This window comes from Camelus ferus, chromosome 9, assembly GCF_009834535.1.
Source record: "Camelus ferus isolate YT-003-E chromosome 9, BCGSAC_Cfer_1.0, whole genome shotgun sequence".
Lineage (NCBI taxonomy): Eukaryota > Metazoa > Chordata > Mammalia > Artiodactyla > Camelidae > Camelus > Camelus ferus.
The window spans coordinates 10724432-10751690 of record NC_045704.1 but is presented as its reverse complement, the minus strand read 5'-3'; the positions used below and the strand labels follow the sequence as shown (position 1 = coordinate 10751690).

At 39.9% G+C, this 27259-nt stretch overlaps 2 protein-coding genes across 4 annotated transcripts in view; both read left to right on the top strand.

Annotated features, from left to right (window-relative positions):
* Positions 1–3488: 3488 nt before the first annotated feature.
* On the top strand, positions 3489–27259 carry LOC116666002 (zinc finger protein 347-like). Its single transcript, XM_032487795.1, has 4 exons — positions 3489–3623; positions 8375–8464; positions 12772–12898; positions 21265–27259. The coding sequence occupies exons 2-4, from the start codon at positions 8450–8452 to the stop codon at positions 22518–22520; spliced, it is 1398 nt and encodes a 465-aa protein (XP_032343686.1). The 5' UTR covers positions 3489–3623; positions 8375–8449; the 3' UTR covers positions 22521–27259.
* LOC102507750 (zinc finger protein 525-like) overlaps positions 3564–27259 on the top strand; it is a 68508-nt gene continuing 44812 nt past the window's right edge. For 2 of the 3 annotated variants that reach the window (XM_032487804.1, XM_032487810.1), the window contains exon 1: positions 12848–12898. The gene's annotated coding sequence lies outside the window, so the exon portion shown is untranslated. Of the gene's footprint in view, positions 3624–12847; positions 12899–27259 lie in introns of those variants that run through there. The other variant, XM_032487809.1, reaches the window with a different exon arrangement.

Below are 27259 nucleotides of genomic sequence, written 5' to 3'. Positions count from 1 at the left end.
CAATGTTTAGTGTCTACCCTTTTATGGATTTTTAGGATTACTTCACTGCTTGGTTTGATAGCAGCTGATTTTAACCCTGGGAGGTTTGATTCCTAGAGTAGTATCTTCTCACTAGGCCAGCGGTTCCTTGCCTATTTCAGTCTGTGGACTTGTTCTGCTGGGGGAGGTTTTTCCTCTGGCTCATATTAAATAATTCACCAATCAGGGAAGAAGACCTCTTGATGTTTTTAATCCCTTCTCTCCCATTTTGGTTGCTATTTCTGTTTTCATCTACATTTTGTATCCAGACATCTACCTTTCTCACCAAAATGTATTAAAAGGATTTGAGGGAAATTGTATGACAAGCCAAAGAAATCTTTGCATTATTCATTATGACACTTAGCACACTATGTTTTAAATGCTTGCATTTTTGTCTTTCTTCCCCTATTAGACTGTGAATTTCAGGGCAAGAGCTGTGGCTTTATCTTTTTTTTTTTTAACATTTTTTATTGATTTATAATCATTTTACAATGTTGTGTCAAATTCCAGTGTTCAGCACAATTTTCAGTCATACATGGACATATACACACTCATTGTCACATTTTTTTCTCTGTGAGCTACCATAAGATTTTGTGTATATTTCCCTGTGCTATACAGTATAATCTTGTTTATCTATTCTACAATTTTGAAATCCCAGTCTATCCCTTCCCACCCTCCGCCCCCCAGCAACCACAAGTCTGTGTTCTATGTCTATGAGTCTATTTCTGTCCTGTATTTATGCTTTGTTTTTTGTTTGTTTTTGTTTTTGTTTTTTAGATTCCATATATGAGCGATCTCATATGGTATTTTTCTTTCTCTTTCTGGCTTACTTCACTTAGAATGACATTCTCCAGGACCATCCATGTTGCTGCAAATGGCATTATGTTGTCTGTTTTTATGGCTGAGTAGTATTCCATTGTATAAATATACCACTTCTTCTTTATCCAGTCACCTGTTGATGGACATTCAAGCTGTTTCCATGTTTTGGCTATTGTAAATAGTGCTGCTATCAACATTGGGGTGCAGGTGTCATCCTGAAGTAGGGTTCCTTCTGGATATAAGCCCAGGAGTGGGATTCTTGGGTCATATGGTAAGTCTATTCCTAGTCTTTTGAGGAATCTCCACACTGTTTTCCATAGTGGCTGCACCAAACTGCATTCCCACCAGCAGTGTAGGAGGGTTCCCCTTTCTCCACAGCCTCTCCAGCATTTGTCATTTGTGGATTTTTGAATGACGGCCATTCTGACTGGTGTGAGGTGATACCTCATTGTAGTTTTGATTTGCATTTCTCTGATAATTAGTGATATTGAGCATTTTTTCATGTGCCTTTTGATCATTTCTATGTCTTCCTTGAAGAATTGCTTGTTTAGGTCTTCTGCCCATTTTTGGATTGGGTTGTTTATTTTTTTCTTATTGAGTCATATGAGCTGCTTATATATTCTGGAGATCAAGCTTTTGTTGGTTTCATTTGCAAAGATTTTCTCCCATTCCATAGGTTGTCTTTTTGTTTTACTTCTGGTTTCCTTTGCTGTGCAGAAGCTTGTAAGTTTCATTGGGTCCCATTTGTTTATTTTTGCTTTTATTTCTTCTAGGAGAAAATTTTTGAGATGTATGACAGATAATGTTTTGCCTATGTTTTCCTCTAGGAGGTTTATTGTATCTTGTCTTATGTTTAAGTCTTTGATCCATCTTGAGTTGATTTTTGTGTATGGTGTAAGGGAGTGTTCTAGCTTCATTGTTTTACATGCTGCTGTCCAGTTTTCCCAACACCATTTGCTGAAGAGACTGTCTTTATTCCATTGTATATTCTTGCCTCCTTTGTCGAAGATGAGTTGACCAAAAGTTTGTGGGTTCATTTCTGGGCTCTCTATTCTGTTCCATTGGTCTGTATGTCTGTTTTTGTACCAATACCATGCTGTCTTGATGACTGTAGCTCTATAGTATTGTCTGAAGTCCAGGAGAGTTATTCCTCCAGCCTCTTTCTTTCTCTTCAGTAATGCTTTGGCAATTCTAGGTCTTTGATGGTTCCATATAAATTTTATTATGATTTGTTCTAGTTCTGTGAAATATGTCCTGGGTAATCCTTTAGTGATTAACAAGCAAGAGAATACAAAGGTTAAAGTAAAGGAAATACATCTAATATGGATTCAGATTTGTTCTTTTCTATTACAGTAATAAATGCTCTTATTAATATTGCAAATTAATTATTCTTCATATGGTAATAAAATCCAATGTCTTCTGAAGTTTATTTATTTTACAGGCTTTGTTATCTTTCTACACTTGACAGAACTTTCAGAAATAGAAAATAAAGGGAAGAGCTATAATATATTACAGTTTGAAAATTAAAAGTGAAGCTTTCTAAAAATCCCCATAACAGACATATATACAGTCAATTTGAAACTATAATGTGTTTAGTGATTATACCCTCAAGTATAATTTCATAAAGAAGTTTTTGTGAGAGATAGTTAAAAGTAAATCCCAAAAGTGGGATATAGAGGAAGTATTTAAAGAATAGTGCAATTTTCATAAAAGGAAAAAAAATTTTCCTGTTTCTGTGGTTTCTCTTTTTATTCTATCTATATTGGATTATGGATGTTAACTAAACTTACTGTGGTAATTATTTCTGTATATAAGTTAGAACATTATGCTGTACATTAACCTTACACTGATGTATGCCAAGTACCTCTCAATAAAACAGTGGGGAAAGTTTGTGTTAAACGCAAATAAAACACTTTAGCAAAAAGAAAGAAAGAACAATGCAAGTTATATCAATTTTTAAAAATGTATTACTCTTTTTAAAGCAATGGTTAGTGAGAGAAATTATCACATGCCTTAGTCTTCCCATCTCAGACCCCAGATTTTGTCCCTGAATCTCGGGAGCTGACAAGCAAGTTTAGTTGTAATGCTGGTTGAAGAGGGAACAGAAGGGAAAACCTTTCTGTACGGTGTCAGTCTGAAATGGACCATTCTACCCAGAGAGAGTTTTGTATTTCTCATTCTAGTTTGTAATACAGAGAGAAGTCCATTTGTCGTTTCCTTAAACTGCTTAAATTAATTCAAATTGCAGGAAATGTTACCGGATCCACCACCACCCCACAGCGACCACCTGCAGACCGACGTTCCTAACCACTGAATTCCGTGAGCCTCACGAGCGGGACAAGCGAGCCACCTGCTGGCAATAACTGCTTTTTATTGAAACCGCCTTGAACCTGATAGGATGCATCTTAATTTCCGACATAACTGGTCCACACTGTAAGCTTTTACCTTAAAATTGGTGGAAATTAACCTAAAATGAGCAGTTTCAGGTACAGGGAAGCACCACCCCCTCCACGCCCCCTGCGCTGACGTAGACTTACCCGCCCCACCCCTCGCGGGTTGCGCCCGCCCCGGAAGTCCCGCCCCCAACTCCGCGCGCCCAGATTCTTCCGGAACCGGAAGAGGAGAGCGCGGATTGAAGGTCACACTGAACACTCTGTCTCCCTTTCTAGTGTAAATCTGTGCTGCGAGGTCCCCCTTTCTCCGTCCTAGGGTGTGCGAGTCTCTATGGACCTAAAACCCCAGCACCCGGCCCTCCGCCCCACGTAAATCCAGAGTCGCCGTTTCAGGTGGGGTATCACTTTCCTTTGGGTTTGAAACCGCTCGGAGGCTGGTCCCTGCCCTTGGCTTTTCTGCCTTCTGTCGCGGAGCCACTACCTTTCGTGTCTTTTTCCTCTTTGATCCTTTTCTAACCTCGGCCATCACACTCCCACCCCTTGTAACGTCCTATTCCGCTAGGTGGACTCGCGCCCCCAGCCTCGCCCTCTCGGCCCCTGGAGAGCAGCGCCGGCCGCCCCGCTCCCGTGAGGCCGCGTCCTCTCCCGGGTCCCGGGATTCTAGGGAGCCCGGCCCTCTCCTGAGACCCCCTCCCTCCCAGCCCCTCTGTCCTCCTGTCCTCAAGGCTGTCCATCTGCTCCGCGGGCCTCCCCTTCGTAGTCAGCCCTTCCCCCACCCTGCGTGGGGGTGGGTGACTTGGCTACCCTGTGACACCCAGTATTCTTCCGTCCCAAGTTGAACCCAGCTGGAAAATGGTCTCTTCTGGTAGGCGGTCATCTTATTTTGTCTCCATCCTTGTAAATCCGTGGATGAGGGGGATCAGAAATAGCAAAGGAAAGAGCGAATGAGAAATAGGAAAAGTGCAAATGAGAAAGGAATGAAGGAGAACCGACGTAGAAAGAGTGACTGAGTCACTTGTAAAGAGACAGTCAACGAAAGAGATGTAGCTTTCAAAAGAGCAGGTGCATAAAATAGAAACGTGAATAAAGCAACAGGATCTCCATGGATTGGAGAGCAACCTAGAGAGAGGGGCCCTGGGTCAGCGGTAGGAGGTGGGGCACTTCATACAGAGAGCAGCCGGGGAGGATAAACGAGTTGGAACCTCAGCATTCAAAGCATGGTACCCTGGGAGAGGAAAAGAGGACTGCTAATGAGTAGAACACCAGACGAAGAGAGAGAGCAGGCAGGGAGCACAGCCACCTGGGATGCCAGCGAGTGGGGAGGGTGACCGGGATAGAAGAGGTGCAAATGGAAGGAGGAGGGAGAGCAGAGGTGGGGGAGGAGGCAGAAATTCAAGGGTATTTAAGACAATGAGAAAGCTTAGGCGGAAGGAGGAACAGAAGGGGAAGCAATTGCAGGGTGGGAAGGGACAGGAGTAAGAGAAGAAATAGAGAGGAAGGCAGACACAGCAGGAGAGTAGAGGGGATCAAAAAGAGACCGAGAAGGAAATAGGGAGACGTAAACAGAATGAAAAGGAAACATAATAGTGCAGGTAGAGGGGGAAACTGGATCCAGATGAGTGGTGAGTTGTTTGGATGTGGATAATTAGTGATTTATTGATTTATGGCCTTAGACTCTTAAGAAATTTGTTTGCTTAAATTATACAGGTGAGGATGAGAATTGCACTGGTTTCCATAAGGTTTGGGCATTTTGAAATTGTCTGCATTATAAGATAACTTCCATTTGTAATCCCTCTTCAGCCGAGGGACAGTGACTAGACTTAGTTGTGGTTCAGGCCATTCCCTTTTCCTGTCATGGGGGAGAGGACTGGGGAAAAAATGACAGCTCTGACATGATACCTCTTAAAGGGAACGTTAAAAGTGTTCTTGTTTTTAAAATTTTTTTAAATGGAGGTACTGGGGATTGAACCCAGGACTTTGTGCTTGCTAAGCACTCTACCGCTGAGCTATACCCAGCCACTGAAGGGGTTTTGTTTTGTTTTTAGTGGATTTACTTTTTTCTCTTTGTTTTCTTTACATTTAATTCTTTTTGTAGTTTTGAATAAATCTTAGAACATTCAATTTCTGCTTCTGGATAATTAATTATTAACTTCTGAGATAAGTTTGGTGGCCTTAGGTAGTCTCTTCATGTAATTCTTTTCTAAATGATATATCTTCCATTTTAAAAACTTTATAACACCAGAATTTTTAGGTTAAAAATAATTCACAAATGCTTTCTCTTTATTGATTCATATTTATTGTTGCCTTAGTGATTCTCCCCTCTTTATATATTGGAAAAGTTCTTTGGTAACTGGTAAATAATTTTAGGCTATTTTGATGAGTACTTGGTAAAGATGTCGATAATCTTTTATGTTAACAGTCAAAGCCCTAGTTTAACCAGGTGGTGTAATCAGTTTTTTCCCCTCTTGTTTGTTGTGTGAAAATAGTGAACTGTGAGGTGACATGAAGATGTTCCCTCAGGTCCCTCTTGACAGTCTTTGCAAATGGTGGACGATGGGCTGGATGGACTTGGAACCTTCTTCCAACAGAGCCCATCTGTTCACCATGAAGAACTTTGCTCAGAGCTCATTTCTGAGTTGACCCCAACGATATTTTCTTTACCCGTGGCTATATTTTTGCAATTCTTTTTAATTTTTAAAATTTTACTGTGATCTTCTGGAAAAGAAGAATTAAATGCTTGGTACCAGTGTGAGTAGACCTTGAAAGAGACATTTCCTTTGCTCAGGCTCATGAAAGATGGTCCTGGTGTTTTAATTTGGAAGGATGAGAAAGACAGACTCTGCCCACTGGCCCTTCAGGATCCCATTTCAGAATTCAGTTACACTGGGTTCTGTTCACTCCACCCAGCATTTCCTCAGACAGAGCTCCCCTCTGGGCCTCAGGGAGCCCACTTGTAATACAGAGATGGGAGTCTAGACCAGAAAGTCTCCGTCTGAGCAACCCTGACCCCTGAAATGATTGGCCAAATTGGGTGTGTGTGTGTGTGTGTGTATGTGTGGCAGTTCTTCTTGGAGAGTGTCCAGTTATGTTTAGAATTTTAAATGGATCCCATTCCCCCTAGAATGAAAAAAGAAAACTAGACATTCTGGAATGGAGACAAGAAGATAGGCTCAGAGTAAAGGCGACCGTAGTCAGATGTATTCCTCTGCATTAAGTCTAATTTGAGGAGAGTTTTTATAGTCAGTTCTGACATTCAGACCTACGCTGGCTCTTACTTGTCCTCAGGACCAGATCCTGACTCCTTACTGGCTCCACAGCCCTGTGTCGTCCTCCCAGCCCTGCCAGTGTCTCCACCTCATCCTGGGAGCTCACCCTGTTCTCAAGGTTCACTCTGCCTCCGTCACATTCAGCTTTTCTCTTTTTCCAGACACCAGCAACTTTTCTGTGTCAGATCAGAGTCCCTGTTCTTTTCTTTTCCCTTTAAATCTCCATGGCTCAGGCCCTTTGTCCTCCATCAGGTCTAGGCTCAGGGTTGTGTCCCCAGCCCCTCCTGACAACCTCTGTCACATTCACCAGGTCCTATTACCTCTGTGTCAATCACCTTCATCAGAAGAGCCCTTCTCCATGGATTATTTGGAGCCTTTTCCATTCTCCCCGCATTGAAGGGCTGACAGTGTTCCTCTTCCTCCCAGGATGGCCGCAGCACCTCACTCTGGGGAGGTGATTAGATGCTGGGACTCTGGGTTGGGCTGAATAATCCTCAAGGGAGACCAGGGGAACAGGGTAGATGATGCAGATGGTGCCATATTTGTTCTGGACGTTTCAACCCTAGTTGATCCTTACCCTGTGTGCTACGTAATTACTCAAAAGAAGACTCAAAAGATGTAGGGTGTCCCAAAAATCCCAGCAGAACTGGTGTCCTCATGCAGTGTCCTGAGGTGTCCCCATGTTTACTGTGCTGTGTCACTGCTGTGCTGTAGCCCCCAGGTGTTCCAGGCTGTGCACATCCAGGGACCTGTTGCCACCTTGACGGAAGCTTTGCCTTCCAGCAGTGCATCCGCTCAGAGTCGGGGATAGTGATCTCACTGTGCTGAGGGTGGGCAGACGTCCGGAGCCTAAGGCGGCATGAAGGAGGCGCCCCCCCAAAAAAGCTAAGATATCCTCTACAAAGTGCCTTTGTAACTGGACCCCATCACTTGCCCAGTTGCTGCTAAGTTTTCCCAGCAGGGCCGACTTCCTGACCGTCATACTGAATGCCCACTGTTCTTTGGGTGGCAGCTTGTGTGTGTTCCTGTCATGATGCCTTTGCTGAGAGGTCCTTTCCCTTTTGCCCTGTTTCCCACGCGTGTGTGGAGGAGAGGTGGAGAAATGGGGAAAGTGGAGGGGAGCCTGTGGGGTCTGCAGGAGGGACCTGGCAGCCGGTGTGGGCGGCAGGCTGAGCCCCGTGAGCGGTGTGTGCACCTGTCCCTTGAGGGCTCCAGGGGCATGTGGGACTGTGGGCACAGGATGTCTCAGTTCAGGCTGGAGCCCCTGGAATGGGGTTCGTGGGTACTTGTGGGGTTCACTGCAAGGGTCGAGGTGCCGTGGTGTCTTGGCTCAGGTTCCCTGGGACACAGCTGCTGAGACCGAGGGTTACATGCCTTGGCTTAATTGGGTATTTTTCATGGTCGTACCTGAGGAGGACGGAAGGCAGTGGGTTTAGGCAGAGAGAAACATTTTGCTCCAGTGTTAGAAGTGTGGCTGGAGCTGAAACCACAGGGGAGCTCTGGGTGCAGGGGATGGATCTCAAACTTCCCCCATTCCTAGGGGCTGGAATCTGGGCTGAGGGGGAAGGGGCTCTGCTCTGCATGGGCATTGACTGAGGCCTGGTCTAGGACTGGAAGGCTAGTGGGGTCCAGCTGAGGCGCCCACTGCTGCAGTGTAGGGGAGGGGCTCACCAGGAGTAGAACTAGATCTGAAGAAAGCATGGAGAAACTCCCTTGTTGGTCTGTGTGTGGAGTTTCCTGTCCCGAGCCCCTCCTGTGACAGTGGGCAGCAGAGGATTGTCTGTTCCACGTGGCGAGGTCTCCCCTGTGTGTGTGGTTGTGGCACAGGGAGGGCTGTGTTGATTCTCAGCATTGAATACCATGTTTTCAACCTTCAAGACTGACTTCTGAAGACTCACGTTGCTTGAGGAACAAGCTCCAAAAAGAAGGAAAAGGAAAGAAAAGGAGTCAGGAATGGCTGTTTCTCAGGTAAAGTCATAATCTCACTGGATTCTCAGCCTGTCCTTCCTGAAATGCCCTTCTTTGGACTTGAGAATCTTGTCTGACTCTGAAGTATCCAGCCTGACACCTGTGCATTCACGCTTACCTGGGGCCTTCGCTCAGAGTCTGTGAATTAATATCCGACTTCCCTGAGGCTCCCTGGGCGGCGTCCTGTGCAGGCTTCACCCCTGTGGATTGGAGACGCGGAGTCAGTGCTGTGGAGCAGCAGGGAGGGTTTAGGGGTCTATCTGGGTGCACTGTCTGCACCCTGTAAACGAGGATGAAGAAGATGCAGTTGGAAGTCAGGTATTAATGTGCACAATACCTGGTAAAATCTGGAAAAAAGACCAATGAAGAGAAGTTTGTTCTGACTTTTTCTAAGAGAACTGAAGCTAAATGAGTGAGTTACTGACTTTAAATCTTAATGATTGGGAAGGGAGTGCAAAGTTCAGAAACAGACATCAGCGATAGAAGGGGTTTTATTCCATCATTGAATTTAAACTATGAAATCAGCCTAATTCCCTAACAGTTGGATAAAAATCACTTTCATTAGTTACGTTTCCGTGATGCTGTCTTTTCATTCTGTGGGTTGTATCCTTTGACAGGTTTTAGCTTTGGTGCAGGTGATGTTCAAGCTCCATCCTTCTGCTGGTAGACACCCAGTGTCTCAGCACCCTTTGTTACTGAGCCTGTCCTTTGCCCTTTGTGTCCTCTTGGCTCCCTTGCCTCTGCATTTTTCATGTATTCACAGGATGATTTCCTATGTTCTCTTCTGCCCCACTGATCTGGGTGTCTGGGTTTTTTCTAGTAGTATGTCTTGAAATCTAAAAATGCTGGCCTCCATCTTCTTTTTCAAGAGTTATTTTGGCTATTTGTGGTCCCTTGAGATTCCCTGTGAATTTTGGCATGATTTTTTTCTCTCACTGCAAAAATTGCATATGAAATTTTGATAAGAATTGCTTTGAATATACAGAACACTTTGGGTAGTTTGGTCATTTTTAGAATAGTAAGTCTTCCAAAGCATTAGTTCAGAGTGTCTTTTTATTTGTATATCTTTGTGTTTCTTTTAGGCATGTTTAATAATTTTCAGTGTACACTTTTAAAATTTTTTTACTTTTTTTTTTTTAACTGGCAGTTTCTTTCTATTTAATTATGTATGTATGTATGTATGTGTTTGTTTTTTGGGGGGGTGGTAATTAGGCTTATTTATTCATTTATTTTAACGGAGGTACTGGGGATTGAACCCAGGACCTCGTGCATGCTAAGCACACGCTCTACGACTCAGCTATACCTTCCCCCTGTCCTTGGCTCTTCCTTTCCTAAGTATTCTATCCCTTTTGGTGCTGTACTATATAGGATCTTTTCCTATTTTCTTTTGACATTGTTCAGTGTGTATAGATATGCAACTGGTTTTTGCCTAATGATTTTTTTATGCTGCAACTTTTCTAAAGTTTTTTTCTTTAAAGTATTAGTTTTCTCAGGGAATCATTTTGCTTTGTACATATAAAACCCTGTCTCCTACAAAAAAGAGAATTTTGCTTTTTCAATTTGGGTAATTTTCTTTTTTTTGTCTAGTGTCTCTGGGACTTTCAGTACTCCCTTGAACAGTAGTGTAGAGTGTGCACCTTTCCCTTTTTTTATTGTAAACATTTAGCAATGTAGACTTTCTTAGTACAATGTTGACTGCATCTCATACATTTTGATACGTTGTTTTTTTAGAGGGGGAGGGGGGAAAGTAATTAGGTTTGTTTGTTTGTTTGTTTGTTTATTCTTAAAGGAGGTACATGGGATTGAACCCAGGACCTTGTGCACGGTAAGCAGGCACTCTACCACTGAGCTATATACGCACCCCCATGATATTTTGTGTTTTTATTTTCATTCATACATTTTTACAGTTTCCTGGTAGTTTCTTGTTTGAGCTTCTTTAAGAATGAACTGTGTGATTTCCAAGTTTTGGAGATTTTCCTGTTTTCCCTCTGCTTTTTCCTGCTGGTTTCATTTCATTGTAGTTGGAGAAGATACTTTTTACGATCTGAGTCTCTTAGTATTTATTCCGGTTTGTTTTGTGGCCTACGATGTGGTCTGTCATGGGGAATGTTTCACGTTTGCTTGAGAAACACGTGTTTTCTGCTGTTGGGTGGAGTGTTCTGTATATATATGTGTTAGGTGCAGGTGTCCTGTGGTGGTGTACAAGTTGTCTGTTTCCTTATTAACCTTTTTATTTATTTTTGTGTGTAGGTAAAATTAGGGAATTGGACTCTCGTTAATATTGTGTTACTGTCTATTTCTCTTTTTGTTTCTGTCAACGTTTGCTTCATTTTGGAGGGAGCTCTAATGTTAGATGTATACGTACTTATAACTGTTGTATCTTCTTGGTGATTTGAATCTTTTATCAAAATATAATGGTTTTTGTCCCTTGTGTAAGTTTTTGCTTTATTTTGTCTGATATAATATAGTTATCCTGATTCTGTTGAAGATGGACTATCTTTTCCATCCTTTTACTTTTCTCCTTTCCATCTCCTTAGATTTGTGAACGTTGAGAGTTCCAACCCTCTGACTCGCTCTCTCTGTGTCTCTCGCCCTCTGTGTCTCCTCCTGCTACTTCCTCTCGTGCTCCCCGATCAGGCACCCTGTATGGTGGTGAAAGGCAGGGGCCCTGGCCAGCCCCCTTCCCTCCACTGTAATTTCAGAGGGCATGGGTTGAGTGTTTCCTTCTGATCATGACTTTGGTGATGTGTTGTTGCTTAATGACAATATATTTTTTTCCACATTTTTTTGTCCTGATTTTCAATTTTCCAAGTAGTTGTTAACTTTACTACTGAGATAATTTTTTTCTTAATCTGTTAAATTAATGTATAAGAGTAATAACTTTTCTAATTTGAATCACTGTTTTATGAGTGGAATACAGAAACTGTTTTAATTTGTTAAAACCTATCTATGTAAATTTTAGTGGGTAAGATTGTATTTATATTTTTGACTATAGGGATACTCTAGAGATTGGAGTTAAAAGAATCCTGTGTTTTTCACATTAGTACCATTTAGTACAGTTGATATTTTTCCATTGTCCTAATAATGCTGAAATTTATGCAAATAAAAACGATGGAAAAATTTGTCCAAAAATATGTCCTAAGAGAACCCCTCTCATTTCAGTTAACTGTGTGTTTACATGTGTGTCCATTAGTTCATGGATGTGCAAGTCTGTGGTTTTGATAACAGACATCATAAATTCACAACTATGTATTTTATCATATTGCAATAGATATTATATCTTCAGTATATTCTTGCCCTTGAATTTTTTCTCCATTATCCTGTTAATGGTTTAAATAGTAGTAAGGTTACTAACATTTTATGTGAATGTGTGTGTGTACCCAGGTCTGTAGTGAACTTTTATCTCCTTCCATGTTGTTCACCTTAAACTTCTTCCAGGTTTTCTCAGGGAACCCTCTGTCCATGTACTTTTAATACTCTTTCTATTACTTAACTTCTTGCTTCTTTATCTTCAACTAAAGAGCTGAACCACCTTAGTTCATGTGCTTACTGTATCATTTCGTAGTTTGATCTGAGTTGAGTTTCTGAGAATGTCTCTGACACTTTTCTGTGAGATGGGAACAGATCTCCCTCCAATGAGCTACAATGTTGATAACAAGTTCTTGCTTATGAAGCATTTACAGTGGTGCTTAATATTTAAGAAGAATTCTGAGGGAGGGTATAACTCAGTGGTAGAGCATGTGCTTAGCATGCATGAGGTCCTTGTTCAATTCCCAGTACCTCCATTAAATTAAATAAATCAACCTAATTACCTCCCCCCCATAAAATTTAAAAATAAATACGTAAAAATAAATAAATTAAAAAAAAGAATTCAAACACCTTTAGTCACTGTTGTTGTTATCATGATCATAATTTAAGATTTTGACTTTTCTCTAAAGCCAGTGTAGACTTTGTCATCTCTGAAGGCAGCATTCATACTATGGTTCATCTTGATACTGAATATCACTCTGTGTGTAAAACGTGATGTGTAACACTTCTGCATAGACAGCACATTGTTCAACTTTATTTGTGTACATTTCATGTATTGTGCACAGAAATGAAAAATCCACATTGATTGGAGGATATCATAATCTTATGAAAAGGCGTAAGAAATTATAGACCCTTAATTTGCTCCAAATACCTTTCCACGGATCTGTCAGAGCACTTACCTCAGCTGATTTGATCCTTACCCCCCTCTCCTCTTCTCACTTTGTGTGAACATAAGAGCTCTTCTCATGGCCTTTTGGTGAAATGTGGTTTCATTTCAGGGACAGTTGACCTTCGAGGATGTGGCCATAGAGTTCTCCCAGGAGGAGTGGGAGTGCCTGGTCCCTGCCCAGAGGGCCTTGTACAGGGACGTGATGTTGGAGACCTACAGGAACCTGATCTTTGTGGGTGAGGATCACTTCCCCACAGAAGCTGGGAGCTATCCTTGGGTGTTTCGCATTTTCCCTAGTATGCCTCCTGGGAGCCCCTGTTTAGCTTGACTGATCTGCGATCCCTGGTGACTCAGATGTGAAGCTTCCTGATGCAGCATCAGGTGTTTAAATGTACCTTTTCCTCAGAATCTGCCCACTTAGAACAGCCCCATCAGGGCTTGTTCTGAAGCTTCTGTGTTTATAAAGCTCAGTGGCAGACTTTTTATTGTACCCACTTCCCTATTTTCTACCCATGTGCTTTTTTTTTTAATTGAAATAGTCAGTTACAATGTGTCAATCTCAGGTGTACAGCACGATGTCCCAGTCATGCATATATATACATATATTTATTTTCATATTCTCTTTCATTAAAGGTTATTACAAGATACTGAATATAGTTCCCTGTGCTATACTGAAGAAATTTGTTTTTTTTTTAATCTATTTTTAGTAGTGGTTAACATTTGCAAATCTCAAACTCCTGAATTTATCCCTTTCCACCCCGTTTTCCTGTTAACCATAAGATTGTTTACTGTATCTGCAAGTCTGTTTCTTTTGTAGATGAGTTCATTAGTGTCCTCTTTCTACATGTGCTCTTGATTTGGAAGTTCTTGGAAGGGAGTTGTATTTCTGCATATCATACTGTCACTGTATATTAAGAAAGAGGCAAACAGCAAATGAATTTTTGAAATGTTTTTCTAGATCCATGGGTAATGTCCTCAATCCTCCGAACAAAGAACTAGGATTCTGGAAATGTCACAGTAAATCAGGTTTCTTTTTCTTATGTGGAGGAATTTCTGTTTCGCATCTGAATATTTTATCCACTTCTTAGCAAATGAAAGAGCCCTGGGCTGTGGAGAGCGACATGAGAGAGTTTGGGGATGTACCTCGATGTGAGCACAGGTCGGATCTCAGGAGGGCTGAGGGAACGCCTCGGCATTAGTAGTGTTTGGGAGACTGTCCCCTCGTCGGAGAGTTGTGGGGTTACAGAAATGTATTTGTTACTCTGACCTCCGAGAGGAAGTTTTGCTTCTCCGTAACTTGTCACTCTGTCTTTTAACTTGTAAAATGTGATCTTTCCCCCTCCGTGGGTGCTGCAGCTCCTCCAGAGACAAAGGCAGTCGTTACCATGATCTGCCCTCTGCCGTCTGGGTCCTGTGAGTTCGCTGTTACTTGACTTTGAGGGCTGGTTTGTCAGGCTCCCTTGTCCCTCAGTCTCTCCTTCAGGGCGTGATTCCGTTGGATGCTCAGTTCTCAGTCCATGTACATCAGAGCTGATGCCACCTGACTCCAGTTTTTGGGCCTTTCCCAGTTCCATCCTCATTTGCTGTGTTTAGAAGACCTAATGAAAAGATGGGAAAACACTGGCTGCTCTTTGATTCCATCTGGTACCTTACAACCTGCCTGGAGCTGTCTCAGGCCAAGTCCCCTCGGACATTCTACTCCCTGCTTTTGCCACGCATTTCAGGGATGTGCGGGACAGCCAGGCGGACTGGATCTTCAGTAATTGTTGTGTAGGAAAACTTTGGGGACAGTGGACACATCCTCTTTTTCATGCCCAGTCCCTTGTGGGCTGAATACGTGCCTCTTTCAGGCTTTTAGTTTGGCATCTGTGGGTGGAGTGCGTGGTTCCCTCTGAAGGTCCTGCAGTATCTGACCCACGTGTGTTGTGTTGTTTTCACTCAGGTGCTGCTCTACCTAGTCTGGGAATGTACGCTCTTCTTACTTTCATATTCTCCTCAGTTTGCATGATTTTCCTTCTGAAACTTGCTTTTGACATACACCGTCCTAGGGCCGCAGTTTTTCCAGTTTCCTTGCTGTGATAATCCACCCATATTTAATGGACAACTTCTGGTGGACTTTCTGTGGAGTAGGGTTACTGGGTAACAGAAAAGTGTTGATGGAGAGTACTTTCCCTCATATTTTTCTGGCACGTACAAAACCACCACTTGAAGCTACTTAGAGTAGTTGGCATGTTCTTAAGATACGAGATAGAAAGGATCTCGAGAGCCTGGCTGATGTGTTTCAGTTGTTGTTTTTTGTCTTTTCCTTTAGGAATGTCACAGATGCATGTCTCAAGGGCACTGTGACAGTATTTTCCCATACAGAGCTGCCCCTCCCCTTTCAGCCTCAGTAAACGGTGTAGGAATTTCTCCTCTGGTTAACTCGTTCACATCGTGGTATTTGTGTTACACGTATACATATACATTGTTGCTGTTGAGTAAACTTGTTGATGCCATGTTTTCGGTCACTGTGTGTGCCGTTGTTCATTCTGCCTAATTTCAGAGCATCTTAATGAGAGAGCTTATGAAATGGAGTGGTACCTTCAATGATGAACCATTATTTGTCCCCCGTTGAGGAGTCCTGACCCCCTTGTGGAACATCATTTGACCATAGATGCAGTTTTATTTCTGACCTCTCTGCTCTGTTCCACTGGTCTCTCTGTCTCTCTTCGTGCCAGTACCACACTACTTGGAGTAGTTTACCTTTGGAATAATTTTGAAATAATTGTGAAACCTCCAACATTATCATTTTCTTTTTAAAATTTATTTTCATTATCATGTTTGTTATTGAGGTTATTTTGAGATTGCATATGATTGAATCTGAGGATGGATTTTTCTATTCAGGAAATGCTGTTGGGTATGGTGAGAAAGAATATGAAAACGAAGATATGTATGTTCCTATATGACTGAAGCATTGTGCAGACCCCAGACCTTGCCACAACATTGTAAACTGACTATGCTTCAATAAAAATACGTTTAAAAAAAGAAAGAAAGAAATGCTATTGGGATTTTCCTAGGGATTGTGTTGCATCTGTTGATGGCTTTGGGTAGTACTGACATTCTGACAGCATTGACTTCCAACCCCATGAGCTTGGGACATCCTTGCATTCATTTGTGTTTTTTCTAATGTTTTTCAGCTTGTTTTTAGTTTATAGTGTACAAAACGTTCCTGTCTTGTGTAAGGTTATGACAAGTATTTTTTTTATGGTGTTGTAAATGGAATTGTTTTCTGAATTTTCTTCTTGATCTTCTTCCATATATAGAAACACAATTGATTTTTGCCTGTCAATTTTATATCGTGTGATTTTTCTGAGTTTATTATTTTTAGCAGGTTTTTGGAGAATCTTCAGAGTTTTCTACATGTTAGATCATGTTATTTGTCAACAGTTTGAACATAGAATTGTGTTTGTATTTTCTTCTAATTTTTTTGATAATTTTACTTTTTCTGCTTAGATATCTTTTCTCTTTCTGCCTGTGTGTTCTTGCTGGGACTTCTAGTAATATATTTATTTTTAATATTTTTATTAATATATTTTTATTAATAAATAAGAGTGAGAGCAGGTATTTTTGTCTTATTCTTGATCTTAGAGGAAAAGCTTTAAATTATTCATTGTTGAGTGTGATTTAGCCATTTGCTGTTAATAAACGTCTAATGTTGAGGTATTTTTTATTTGTTCCTAGTTTTTTTGAGTCTTTTTATCATGGAAGGCTGTTGACATTTGTCAACTGCTTTTTCTATATGAATTAAGATGTTAATTTTTTTTTTTTCATTCTGTTAACGTGCTGTATTACATTGAAAGATTTTCATATGTTGAACCATCCTTATATTTCAAAAATATATCCCCGTTTGTCATGGTATAGAATCCTTTTAATGTGCTGTTGATTCCATTTTACTATAATTTTGTTGGTGATTTTTGCATCATTAGTCATTAGAGATTTTAGTTTCTGGTTTCTTGTAGTGTCTTTGTCTGGCTTTGGTATTAGAGTAATTCTGACCAGAGAGAGGGAGTTTGGAACTGTTCCCTTTTTTTTTTTCAATTTTTGCAGAAAGAATTTAAGGAAGGTTACTGCTCTTAATTGTTCTTAAATGTTGGGTAGAATTCTGCAATGAAGCTATCTGGCCTTCTTTTTTTCAGTGCTTTTTGATTAGTAATTCAGCCTCTTCACAATTTATAGATTTGTTTATATTTTTAACTTTATCATGATTCTGCCTTGGTAGGTTGTGTTTCTTTTAAGATTTTATCCATTTCTTCCAGGTTTTCCAGTATTTAGGCATAGAATTGTGCTAGTATTTTCTTCTAATTGTTTTTCCTGAAATCTGTTGTAATATCCCCTTTTATTTCTGATTTTAGTAATTTGAGTCTTCTTTCTTTTTCAGCTAGTCATGTAGACAGGGTGTATCAAAGAACCAACTTGTAGTTTTGTGATTTTCTGTAGGTTTTATTCTGAATTTCATTTACCTCTTATCTTTTTTTCCTACCTTTTGATAACTTAGGCGTATGTTGTTCTTGTAAGATCTTTTTCTTTTGTTTGTTTTTTGCTTTTGAAATTTTTTAATACACATGGTAGACCAGGACTGCTTTCGTGTATTTGTTTTCTCTGTCCCTACTTTTTTGATATTTAATTAACATATCACATGTGGTGACTTTAAAGGGTACAGTGTGACAGTTTGGTATACATTTATATTGTAAAATGATTTTCTCAATAGGTTTTTTAATACATTCTTCCATTCATTTAATTACAGTATTTTTTGTGTGGTGAGAATGTTTAAGGTCTTTTGTCTTACCAAATTTCAGTTATATACAACAGTATTGATAAGTATAATCAGTATACTGCACATTTGATTTCTAGAACATTTTCCACTTACATATTAAAATTTTCCTCTTTTGACTAATATCTTCCCATTCTACCAGCCCCCAACATCTACTCTGTTTTTATTAGTTTGGCTGTTTTTTATTTTTTTCTTTAAATAATGTGCTTCCCACATAAATGAGATCATTAAGTATGAGTCTTTCTCTCTGACTTAATTTACTGAGTAAACATTTTCAGTGTTTAGCCATGTTGATACAGATAGCTGAATTACCTCCTTTTTCATGACAAAATAATATACATTATGTATATCTATCAGATTTTTTTGTACATTTATCCTTTGGACACTTAGTTTTTATCATGCTTTGGCTATTTTAAATACTGCTGTAATGAATGTGGGAGTGCACATGTCTTTTAATGGCAGTGATTTCATACAGAAAATGCACATTATATATTTTTTTAGTTTCTCTTATTGAAGTATAGTTGGTTTGCAATGTTGTATTAGTTTCAGGTGCAAAGCAAAGTGACTCAGCTACACATATATATGTATATATGTGTTTTTTTCAGGTTCCTTTCCATTATAAGTTATTGTAAGATACTGAATATAGTTCCCTGTGCTATGCCGTAGGTCCTTGTTGTTTATCAATTTTTTATACTAGCCTGTATCTATTAATTCCAAATTCCTAATTGTCCCCCTCTTCCTCATTATATGATTTTTAAAAAAAGATGTTTTGAGGGACCTTATACTGTTTTCCTTAGTGACTGCACCAATTTACATTCCCCAAAACAGGTGCTAGATTTCTGTTTCTTCCCCATTTTCAACAACATTTGTCCTCTCTGGTCTTTTTGATGACAGTTATTCTCACAGGCACAGGGTAACATCTCACTGTGGTTCTGATTTGCGTTTCCTCCTGAGGGCATCTCTGCGAAATTGGGAGGCTTCCCCTCAGTTCAGTCTCAGTGCATTTAAGAGGGAGCCAGGTAGCCAGAGGCAGCAAGTTGTCCTGAACTTTCCTGCATTGTTTGGTTTAGTGTTTTCAGAAGCTTTTTTGTTTATTTATTGTTGTTATTTGTTTGTTTGTTTTCTTAATGGAGGTACTGGGGATTGAACCCAGGACCTCCTGCATGCTAAGCATGTGCCCTACCACTGAGTTATACTCACACCTCCACACCCCCTGCCCCCACCATTCATTGTTTTTAGTTGGGTTCCTCGTGGTTTATGAGTGTCTGTGGTTTACTGTTCTGCCATCCTGCTCACATCACTCTGTATGATTTTGTTTTTCCTTGTAGATTTGTGTCAGCAAATGTTACGATATGGTTTTTAGTAGAGAGGCCAGCTAAAGAAATCCTGTCAGTTTAATAACAAGGAATGTTAACCATAAACATTTTATATATCAGTCAACACATTTCTTTTTTTAACTGTGTTATGTAATTAATATTTTAATTAGTAACATTTTTTCCATTCACATTTTTTTTTCTTTTAATGGAGGTCTTGGGAATTAAACCCGGGACCTTGGGCTTGCTAAGCACATGCTCTACCACTAAGCTATACCCCCAAACCCCTGGTTCACATTTTTAACTAATGTAATCACAACTTTAAAAGGCTCAGACTTTGGCAAAAACTTCCTGCCAGCCTCGATTCCCCATAAAACTCTGGTCACCCAGCCAGGATCTTCATTCTGAAATCGTGGTCTCCCTGCTTTCCAGTAATGTTGATACCATAGCTGTGATCTGTGTGTGTGTGTAAATGCATCCATCTCCTTTTGATGACCTTTTTCTGGTTTCTCCTTCTGGTTTGTGCTAAGATGATTATTTCACAGTTTCTGGGAATGTTATATATGTGTTCATTGAACATATGTATAGAAATGGAACTTTTGGCATATTTAGTTGGACACATTACATATCAAATAGTGTAACAAATATAAAGCTACTGTCTCTCTACAACATTTGAATCTTTTTCATTTCTCTCGCATACCCATAATATAATTCTCATAGTTAAAAAAGGGCCAGTATCATGCTACTTGCTAAACCAGTTCTTCTTTTCTCTCAAGGTCAGTACGTTAGGTGCAGGTGTTACAGGCACACAGATGCGCAGTCCCAGGCTGTGCTCCCACGTGTACATGTGCCCCGTGCTCCACTCGGACCCTCTCTCCGTCCTGACCTTTCCTCACACAGCACCTGGATGTGGTTGGAAACACTATTAGTTGTTAGCACATGTGAGTTGTTCTCTTGAACTTCCCAGTTTCCACAGCCTTCCTTCACCCATCCCTCCACCTTTCACATGACTCACACTATAAAATGACCCGTATTCATCTATTGAGCACCTTTCTCAGGACACGACCCAAATCATTATGTGTAGCCACGATGACTCAGAGACCATTTTCAGGACGGACGGCTGAATAACTGTATTAGTTACACAGCTCAAGTTCTTGCATCTCCCTTGAAGGTTTCTTCCTAAACTCCTGATGTTTGTTGTCATACTATGTAATCTATACTGCTTGGGTGGACGGTCATGCTTCACAGTATGTTTTCTCCATCTGCTGGTCCAGGGTCCCATCTTGGTTCAGTCACTAATTTCTGTGTCCATTGGGGTTTTGTACGTAAACCTGTGAATCTGCTTCCCTTACTTGAAAAATTGTGATAATTTTCCTAATGCCTTTAAAAAAAGTTAGTACTGTTAGATGGCTTGGAACAGTGCATTTTTGGGGGCAAAGGTATAGCTCAGTGGTAGAGTGCATGCCTGCCATGCCTGAGGTGCTGGGTTTAATCCCCAGTACCTCCATTTAAAAAAAAGAATATCTTAATTACCTCAACCCCAAAAAAGATGGAAAAAAAAAAAAGGATGGTGCATTTTTATAGTAGAGTCAAAAGTTACTGCTGTGTTAAAAGATATATTAATATTCTATCATGTTTATTATGACATCCCTTTGTTTGCATTATAACTTGAATGCTTTGCTATTCCAATTTGATCTCAACAACATTGTTTCTGACTGTATTAATAAATTTACAGATTGCTCACTCTTTTTTACATACATTTTGGAGCCAATGAACTGGATATTTCAGGGCACTGCATAGGTAGGGAATTACTCTACTTATTTGCTGTTATCATAACTGCAGAATATTTTATTTATTAATATTTGATTTGACTTGCAGATGATGGTTTTTCAGAATGTTATAGACTTCTTCATGGACATTGTTTTATACGAAGTATTTAGAAAAATATTTTAGGTTTTAAAAGATTGTTTTGTCAGATTCATAATTTTCTCTATGCTTTATTTGTTTCCCAGTTCTAAAATGCTACTCATTCAGATTATTCATGAGATATGCTAGTTTTGGATTATTTACTATTACAATATATTGCCTGTTCTTTAGCATTTATTCATAATAAGTATACAAAATATAAATAGTATAATAATCTTCATCAGTTATGAGCCAGCAGTATGTCTACACTGGTATGTGCTTGGGGTTATGATGGAAAAATACACTTTGAGAGCTAATGGAAATTTGTTTGAGTGTTTTTGTCATAGGTTATTTGAAGCTAGGGTGCCCTGAAATTATTAGAATTTCCTCTGATCACTTTCTTTAGTAAAGATTCTTACTCCTTTTCTGTTCCTAAAATTTTTATAACGGTAGGTAGTTCCGTCACTCTGTTTGGTATAAATACTGGTTTTAGTGCACTGTCGTGTATTTAACATGAAACACTTTGTTATGAATTGTAATGTCTAGGATACTTACGGTTCTTTATATCTTGTAGATATCTCTCATATACATCTGATCAAGAAATTACAGCTAAAATCAAACTCCAATAGAGGAGAACTGTTCCAAACAGTGTTGTTGGGAAGACATCAAAGGATTGAAATGAAACATTTTTACCTCAGGGTCATCCAGGAAAATATACCTGACTTTGAGTCACAGCAGAGAGATGAGTTAAGAAATGACAAAGGAATGCCTGTAACCCGTAATGAAAGTCTCACTGATGAGAGACACCAGCCTGGTACAAGTGTTGCAGGAATCGAGCCTCTTGAAAATACGCTTGCGTTAAGCTTTTGGGATGAACTGCGTATTTTTAATGGTGAGGAGAACATCGATGAATTTGTTCAAGCTGACCAGAGAATCAGTAGTAGTGTCTTCTTTTTACCACTTGAAGAAATTTGTCCTAGTGTCCAGACCATTATTTCTAACACCTATGGGAGTGGTTTAATGCATCCTTTGATACTGACACAAGGCCCGAGGGCCCACAGGGAAAGACCTTACCTGTCTGACGAGCGCGGCCAAACCTTTCAATGTAGTTCAAAACTTCGTAGACATCCATTAATCCATCCAGGAGAGAAATTATGTATGTGTGATATATGTGGGAAGGTCTTTAGTCAGAATTCAAAACTTATAAGACATCAGAGAATTCATACTGGAGAGAAACCTTACAAATGCAATGAATGTGGCAAGGTCTTTAATCAGAAAGCAACCCTTGTAGGTCATCAGAGCGTTCATACTGGAGAGAAGCCTTACAAATGTATTGAGTGTGGCAAGGATTTTAGTCATAAAGGAAACCTTGCAAGTCATCAGAGACTTCATACTGGAGAGAAACCATACAAATGTAATGAGTGTGGCAAGGTCTTTAGTCATAAAGGAAACCTGGCAAGTCATCAGAAAATTCACAGTGGAGAGAGACCTTACAAATGTAATGAGTGTGGCAAGGTCTTTACTCATAAAACAACCCTGGCAAGTCATTGGAGAGTTCATACTGGAGAGAAACCTTACCAATGTAGTGAGTGTGGGAAGGTATTTAGTCATAAAGGAAACCTGGCAAGTCATGAGAGAATTCATACAGGAGAGAGACCTTACAAATGTAATGAATGTGGCAAAACCTTTCATCAGGCCTCACATCTCACAAAACATCAACCGATCCATACAAGAACAAAAGTGTATAAGTGCGATGTATGTGGGAAAGTATTCCTTCGAGGTTCAAACTTTGCAGTTCATCAGAGAATTCATCCTGGAGAGAGACCTTAACGACTTGATTGCCACGCCACCCAAACCTGGGTGGCCATTGTCTTCAGAGGCTCCCCATCCACACTGGGCGATCAAGGTGTTAAAAATGTATCTTCTGTGACCTAGGCTTTTATGAGAACTCAACCCCCTCTCAACCTCAGGTAATCCATACAGGAGAGAAGTTACATATATGATATATGTGACAATGTCTTTGCTAGAAATTTGGTCTCTGCAATTCATCAAAGAATTCATACTGGAGAGAAATCTTTCATCACAGCTCAAACCTCAGGAATCTTTAGAGGAGAGAAATTACATAAATGTGATATATGTGGCAAAGTCTGTAGTTGAAATGCATACCTTGCAATTCAATCAGAGAATTCATACTAGAGAAAAATCTTACAAATGTATTGAGGGTGGCAGGACCTTTAGTCAAAAAGCAACCCTTGCAAGTCATCAGAATTCATAGTGAGGAGAAGCCTTTCAAAAAGGAAAGAGTATTGAAAAGCATTTACTCAGATCTCAACCCTCACTACACATCAGGGAATAGATGCAAAAAAGAAGCCATATTAATGTTGTGATACACCTGGGAAGGTCTTCATCCAAAATTCACTGTTTAAATTCCTGGGAGATTTCTCATGGGGAGAAACCGTGCTATTATGAGCGAGGCAAACTGTTACTTAACACCAGGTAATCCAAACTGGTCATAGAAATGTATGTCTCAGTGTCTTCTGTCAAAATTCATATCTCAGGGTCCACAAACAACATTACAAATCAACTATGCTTCAATTAAAAAAAAAAGATCCACCAAAGAATTCATAGCAGAGGGAAAACTTATCAAATATAATGGGTGGGGCAAATCTTTCACTGTACTTTGAAGCCTCACCTGTCATCAGGTAATCCGTATTGCTGAGTGACTTTTAAGCAAGGGATTTAGCAAGAGTCCACATCTTTGGCTTCATTGGGAAGGTACCACTGTAGAGAAATGTGATAAATGTACGTAGTATGACCAGGCCTTTAGACAAGGAATTCATTCACCAAAGCATTCATTCTGGAGATTCCCTCACAGAGGCCGTGAATGGGAAAAGCCGTCACATGGGGCTCACTTCTCGCCAGTCATCGCTTAGTGCATGCTGGACAGAACATGGCACGTGGGCTGAATACGGCGATGTTCCACATTGCTGCTTACTGGTCACTGGATCCTGGGGTATTTGTCTTGGAGAGAAACCATAGAAATGCAGTGTGTGGCAAAGGTTTTACCCAGAGATCACAGGATGGGAACATACGCAGTGATAACTTCCCCAGTGCAGTGAGAATAGCAAAACCTGTCCTTGAGTTTAAGTTTTAAGCAACAGCAGAGAGTCCATTGAAGAGAAACTATAAAAATGCATGACTAGAGGCTTTGTTCTGGCCTCACAATACACTAGATGCCTCAATATACACGTTTGAGAGAAACCACACAAAGCCCTATGTGTGCTAAGGCTGGTATCTGAAGATCAAGGCTCTGAAACGAGGATTTATTTTGTGGAGTAACGTTTCAGGGGCAGTGAGTGTTGTAAAAATTTCCATCCAGTAGCCACATGTTTAGTGTCAATGAGAGAATTCATACAGGTCAGAAACTATAGGAATATATGGAACATGGAAACAAATTGACAGCGCATCCTCAGGGTTCACTGGGGAGAGTCCTTACAAGTGTAATGAGTTAGGTAAGTTTTTTGAGCAGTTCTTACAATAGACTACGTACCAGAGGATCCATACTAGGAAGAAATAAGCCTTTGGTTTTGCAGGATTAATCTGAGATATACTGCAGAATCATTGCACGTCACAACATGTTCAAACTGATGACATGGTGTGTATATGGCAATTGTTTGACTTTTCTTGAAAAGGCTACAGTACTATTAATGCTTTTCACCCTGAAGTTTGAGGTCGGTTGATCTTCAGTACAGGCCTTTCATCATGATCCCAGGGAAGGACTTGGTAAGATGAGGGGGGCCAACTTCATTAGGTGTGGTTCACTCGCATCCATGTTCCCTATAAAAATAAGGACTCTATGAATTATCCAGTTCAGTAGTGTGTGAATTAGCAACTGGGAGGGGCAAGGAAGCTGTAAAACTGAAATGACTCATCATACCTATTATGTACAGTTTGCTTGTCTGTAGGTGGATCACAGTGGGTTATAGGACAGGATGCTCTATCAGCTTACTGTGATCGGAGCAGCAAGGACATTAAATGACTGGTCTTTTCCTTGGAGGAAAGTGATAGGTTCCTCGGGACTGAATATGTGGTAGGAATAGTGCACTGGAAAAGTTGGTCACTTTCTGCATTGCATGGGAGAGGAGGTTGTAGATAACTGTATTTAATGAAAAATTAGTCTTATTCTTGGAAATTGAGGGGAGAGCAGTTACCATGAGAGGAAAACGTAGTGAAAAGTACCAGAATTGTGTGTTTATCTGTAGGATTCGCATTTAACTGCTGCCATGACATTTTGCTACGGTTTCATTCCGAATGTATCTTAAGTCTCTTGTTTTAATTAATAAAATTGAATTATTTTTCATAACGATGGATGAATTATGTACTTCCACCAACACAGTTTTATTCTGTCTGGGTCCTTTATAACGGAAGTTAACAGTGCACTTTTAGGCTCTCAGGATTGAAATAATCTGTAACTATTTCTTTCCATGATGGAATCAGAAACCATACAATTTGGAGATTAAATACTCATAATCTGTCCTTGAGTTTTTATCTCCAACTCCGGAATATTTATGTGGCTTTAATGAAAGTACCATAGAAGTGCATTTCAGACTCTGTCTTCTGTCAAAGTACACCCCCCACAAACAAACAAACAAAAACCCCAAGCCCAAAAAACTAGTAAATTTAAAGATCTGATTGGCTTTCTTGAATCATGGAAGGGGCTGAATCGGGCTGTATCCACTAAATAAAGAGGTGTTCAAAGGAGCTGTACAACATAAAATGCTTTTATAGGTAGAAACTAGGCAGGATAAGAAAGTTAATACCAAAAGAAAAAAATTCTTTTTGGCAAGGTTACCTTTTGCTGAGGGCCAGAGGGCATAGGTCTTGTCCAGTCCATGACCTCTGTAGTGTTGTTCAGGGAGTTCCAGAGTGATTGCTTTAAGGTCACATTCCTGGGAGGGGTGTGACTGCAATTAAGTCTTGATTTGCTGTCCTGGGGGCAAACAACTCTGCCCTGGGACTTTTCTTTTTTAAGTGCTCCTTAAAACCTGCTCCCCATTCATGAATATGCAATACAGGAATGTAGTTCTTCATTTTCTTAATTGTGCCAAAAGAATACCCATGGTATGCACCTGGATTTACCTGATGGGAAAATCAGACTGTGGGACCTTCCTGAGTCCAAAATCCCCTCTGTGTTCCATTTCTTGTGTGTAGAAAGAAGGCTTTGGTCTTCTAGGCCTCTCCTGAGTTCCAAAGAGCAGGCTCAATAGTTAAGGATCAGAAGAATAGAGTCAAAGGACTCCTAGGCCCTCCTGAAGGGATATAGGTAACAATCTGAAGCATATCTTTGAGTTGTTCTGCAGAAACTTAGGACCCTTTCACCAAGTGAGGATGGGGGTGTTGACTGAAAAAAAAAAACAAGTAGAACTGACAGCTGTGAGTTCTGTTTCATCTGGGGCATACTGAGGACTACACCCGGGAGACAGCCTCCTAGATAGCTCTGAGGAACTGCTGGGAAGAGGTGGGGAGAGAGGTCAGTCTACGTATGGTTTTGGTGAAGGGGCATACGTACAATGAAGCACATGTTTTGGCAGAAGGTTGCTGCTGTTGACTAGAAAGTTTCTAGTAGTCACAAGGAGCAGATGTCTCCATTAGTGATTTTAGATCTTTTCTAGATATGAGAAGATACAAGACATTGGATTCATAAAATCTTACCAACATGGCTAGTTAGAAATATTGTATAATAACAGAGTAACATACCTAACAAAGTTCTCTGAGTTTATCCAAGTCACTGCGTCTTTTTAAAAATGTGGTATATTTTCTTATATTCACATGTATGCTACACTAGGAAATTGTGCTTTAACTGGAAAATATTTTAAATGTGCTAATTTCCTTATGTAAATGTTGTCATGTTTCCATGGGTTCCCACATCTCTATGGATGAAATGTTTCACATGTGATGTGATAAAATATACTTCATAGTAAACGTTAGCTGACAGTTATTGTCATAAAAATACTGAAGGTTGAAATGAAGTTATTGTGTATTTGATAATCTATTGTCACATTCTTTAGGGTCCATATTAAAGAGATTATACCTCCCTGCTAAATGCCCTTAGAAATATTGCAACTTAATTATTCTTGAGATAGAAATAAATCCCAAGTATCTTCTGAAGACTATGTATTTTACAGGCTCTGTTATTTATACTTGACAGAACGTTCAGAATTGAAAAACAAAAAGCTAAAATATATTACAATTTGAAAATTAAGTGAGACTTTCTAATTACCCTCATAACAAACATCGTCAACTTGAAATTACATTGTGTTTAGTTATTATATAATTCTGTGTAATTTCATAAACAAGTTTCTGTGAAAGATATTTAAAAGTAATTCTAACAAGTGTGAGAGCAAGCATTTTAAAGAATAATGGAGATAAAATTTTTGTTTTTTGCTTTCTGAGTTATCTATATGAGATAATGGATGCTGACTAAGTTATTACAGTAATTATGTCAACGTATGTTTAAGTCAGAACATTATGCTGTACACCTTCAACTCACACTGATGTATGCCAAATAC

Excerpts from the sequence above, each read along its gene's own strand:
- LOC116666002 (XM_032487795.1), top strand. Across the intron at positions 12,899-21,264 it reads CAGGAACCTGATCTTTGTGG|ATATCTCTCATATACATCTG; the intron begins GTGAGGATCACT and ends TATATCTTGTAG.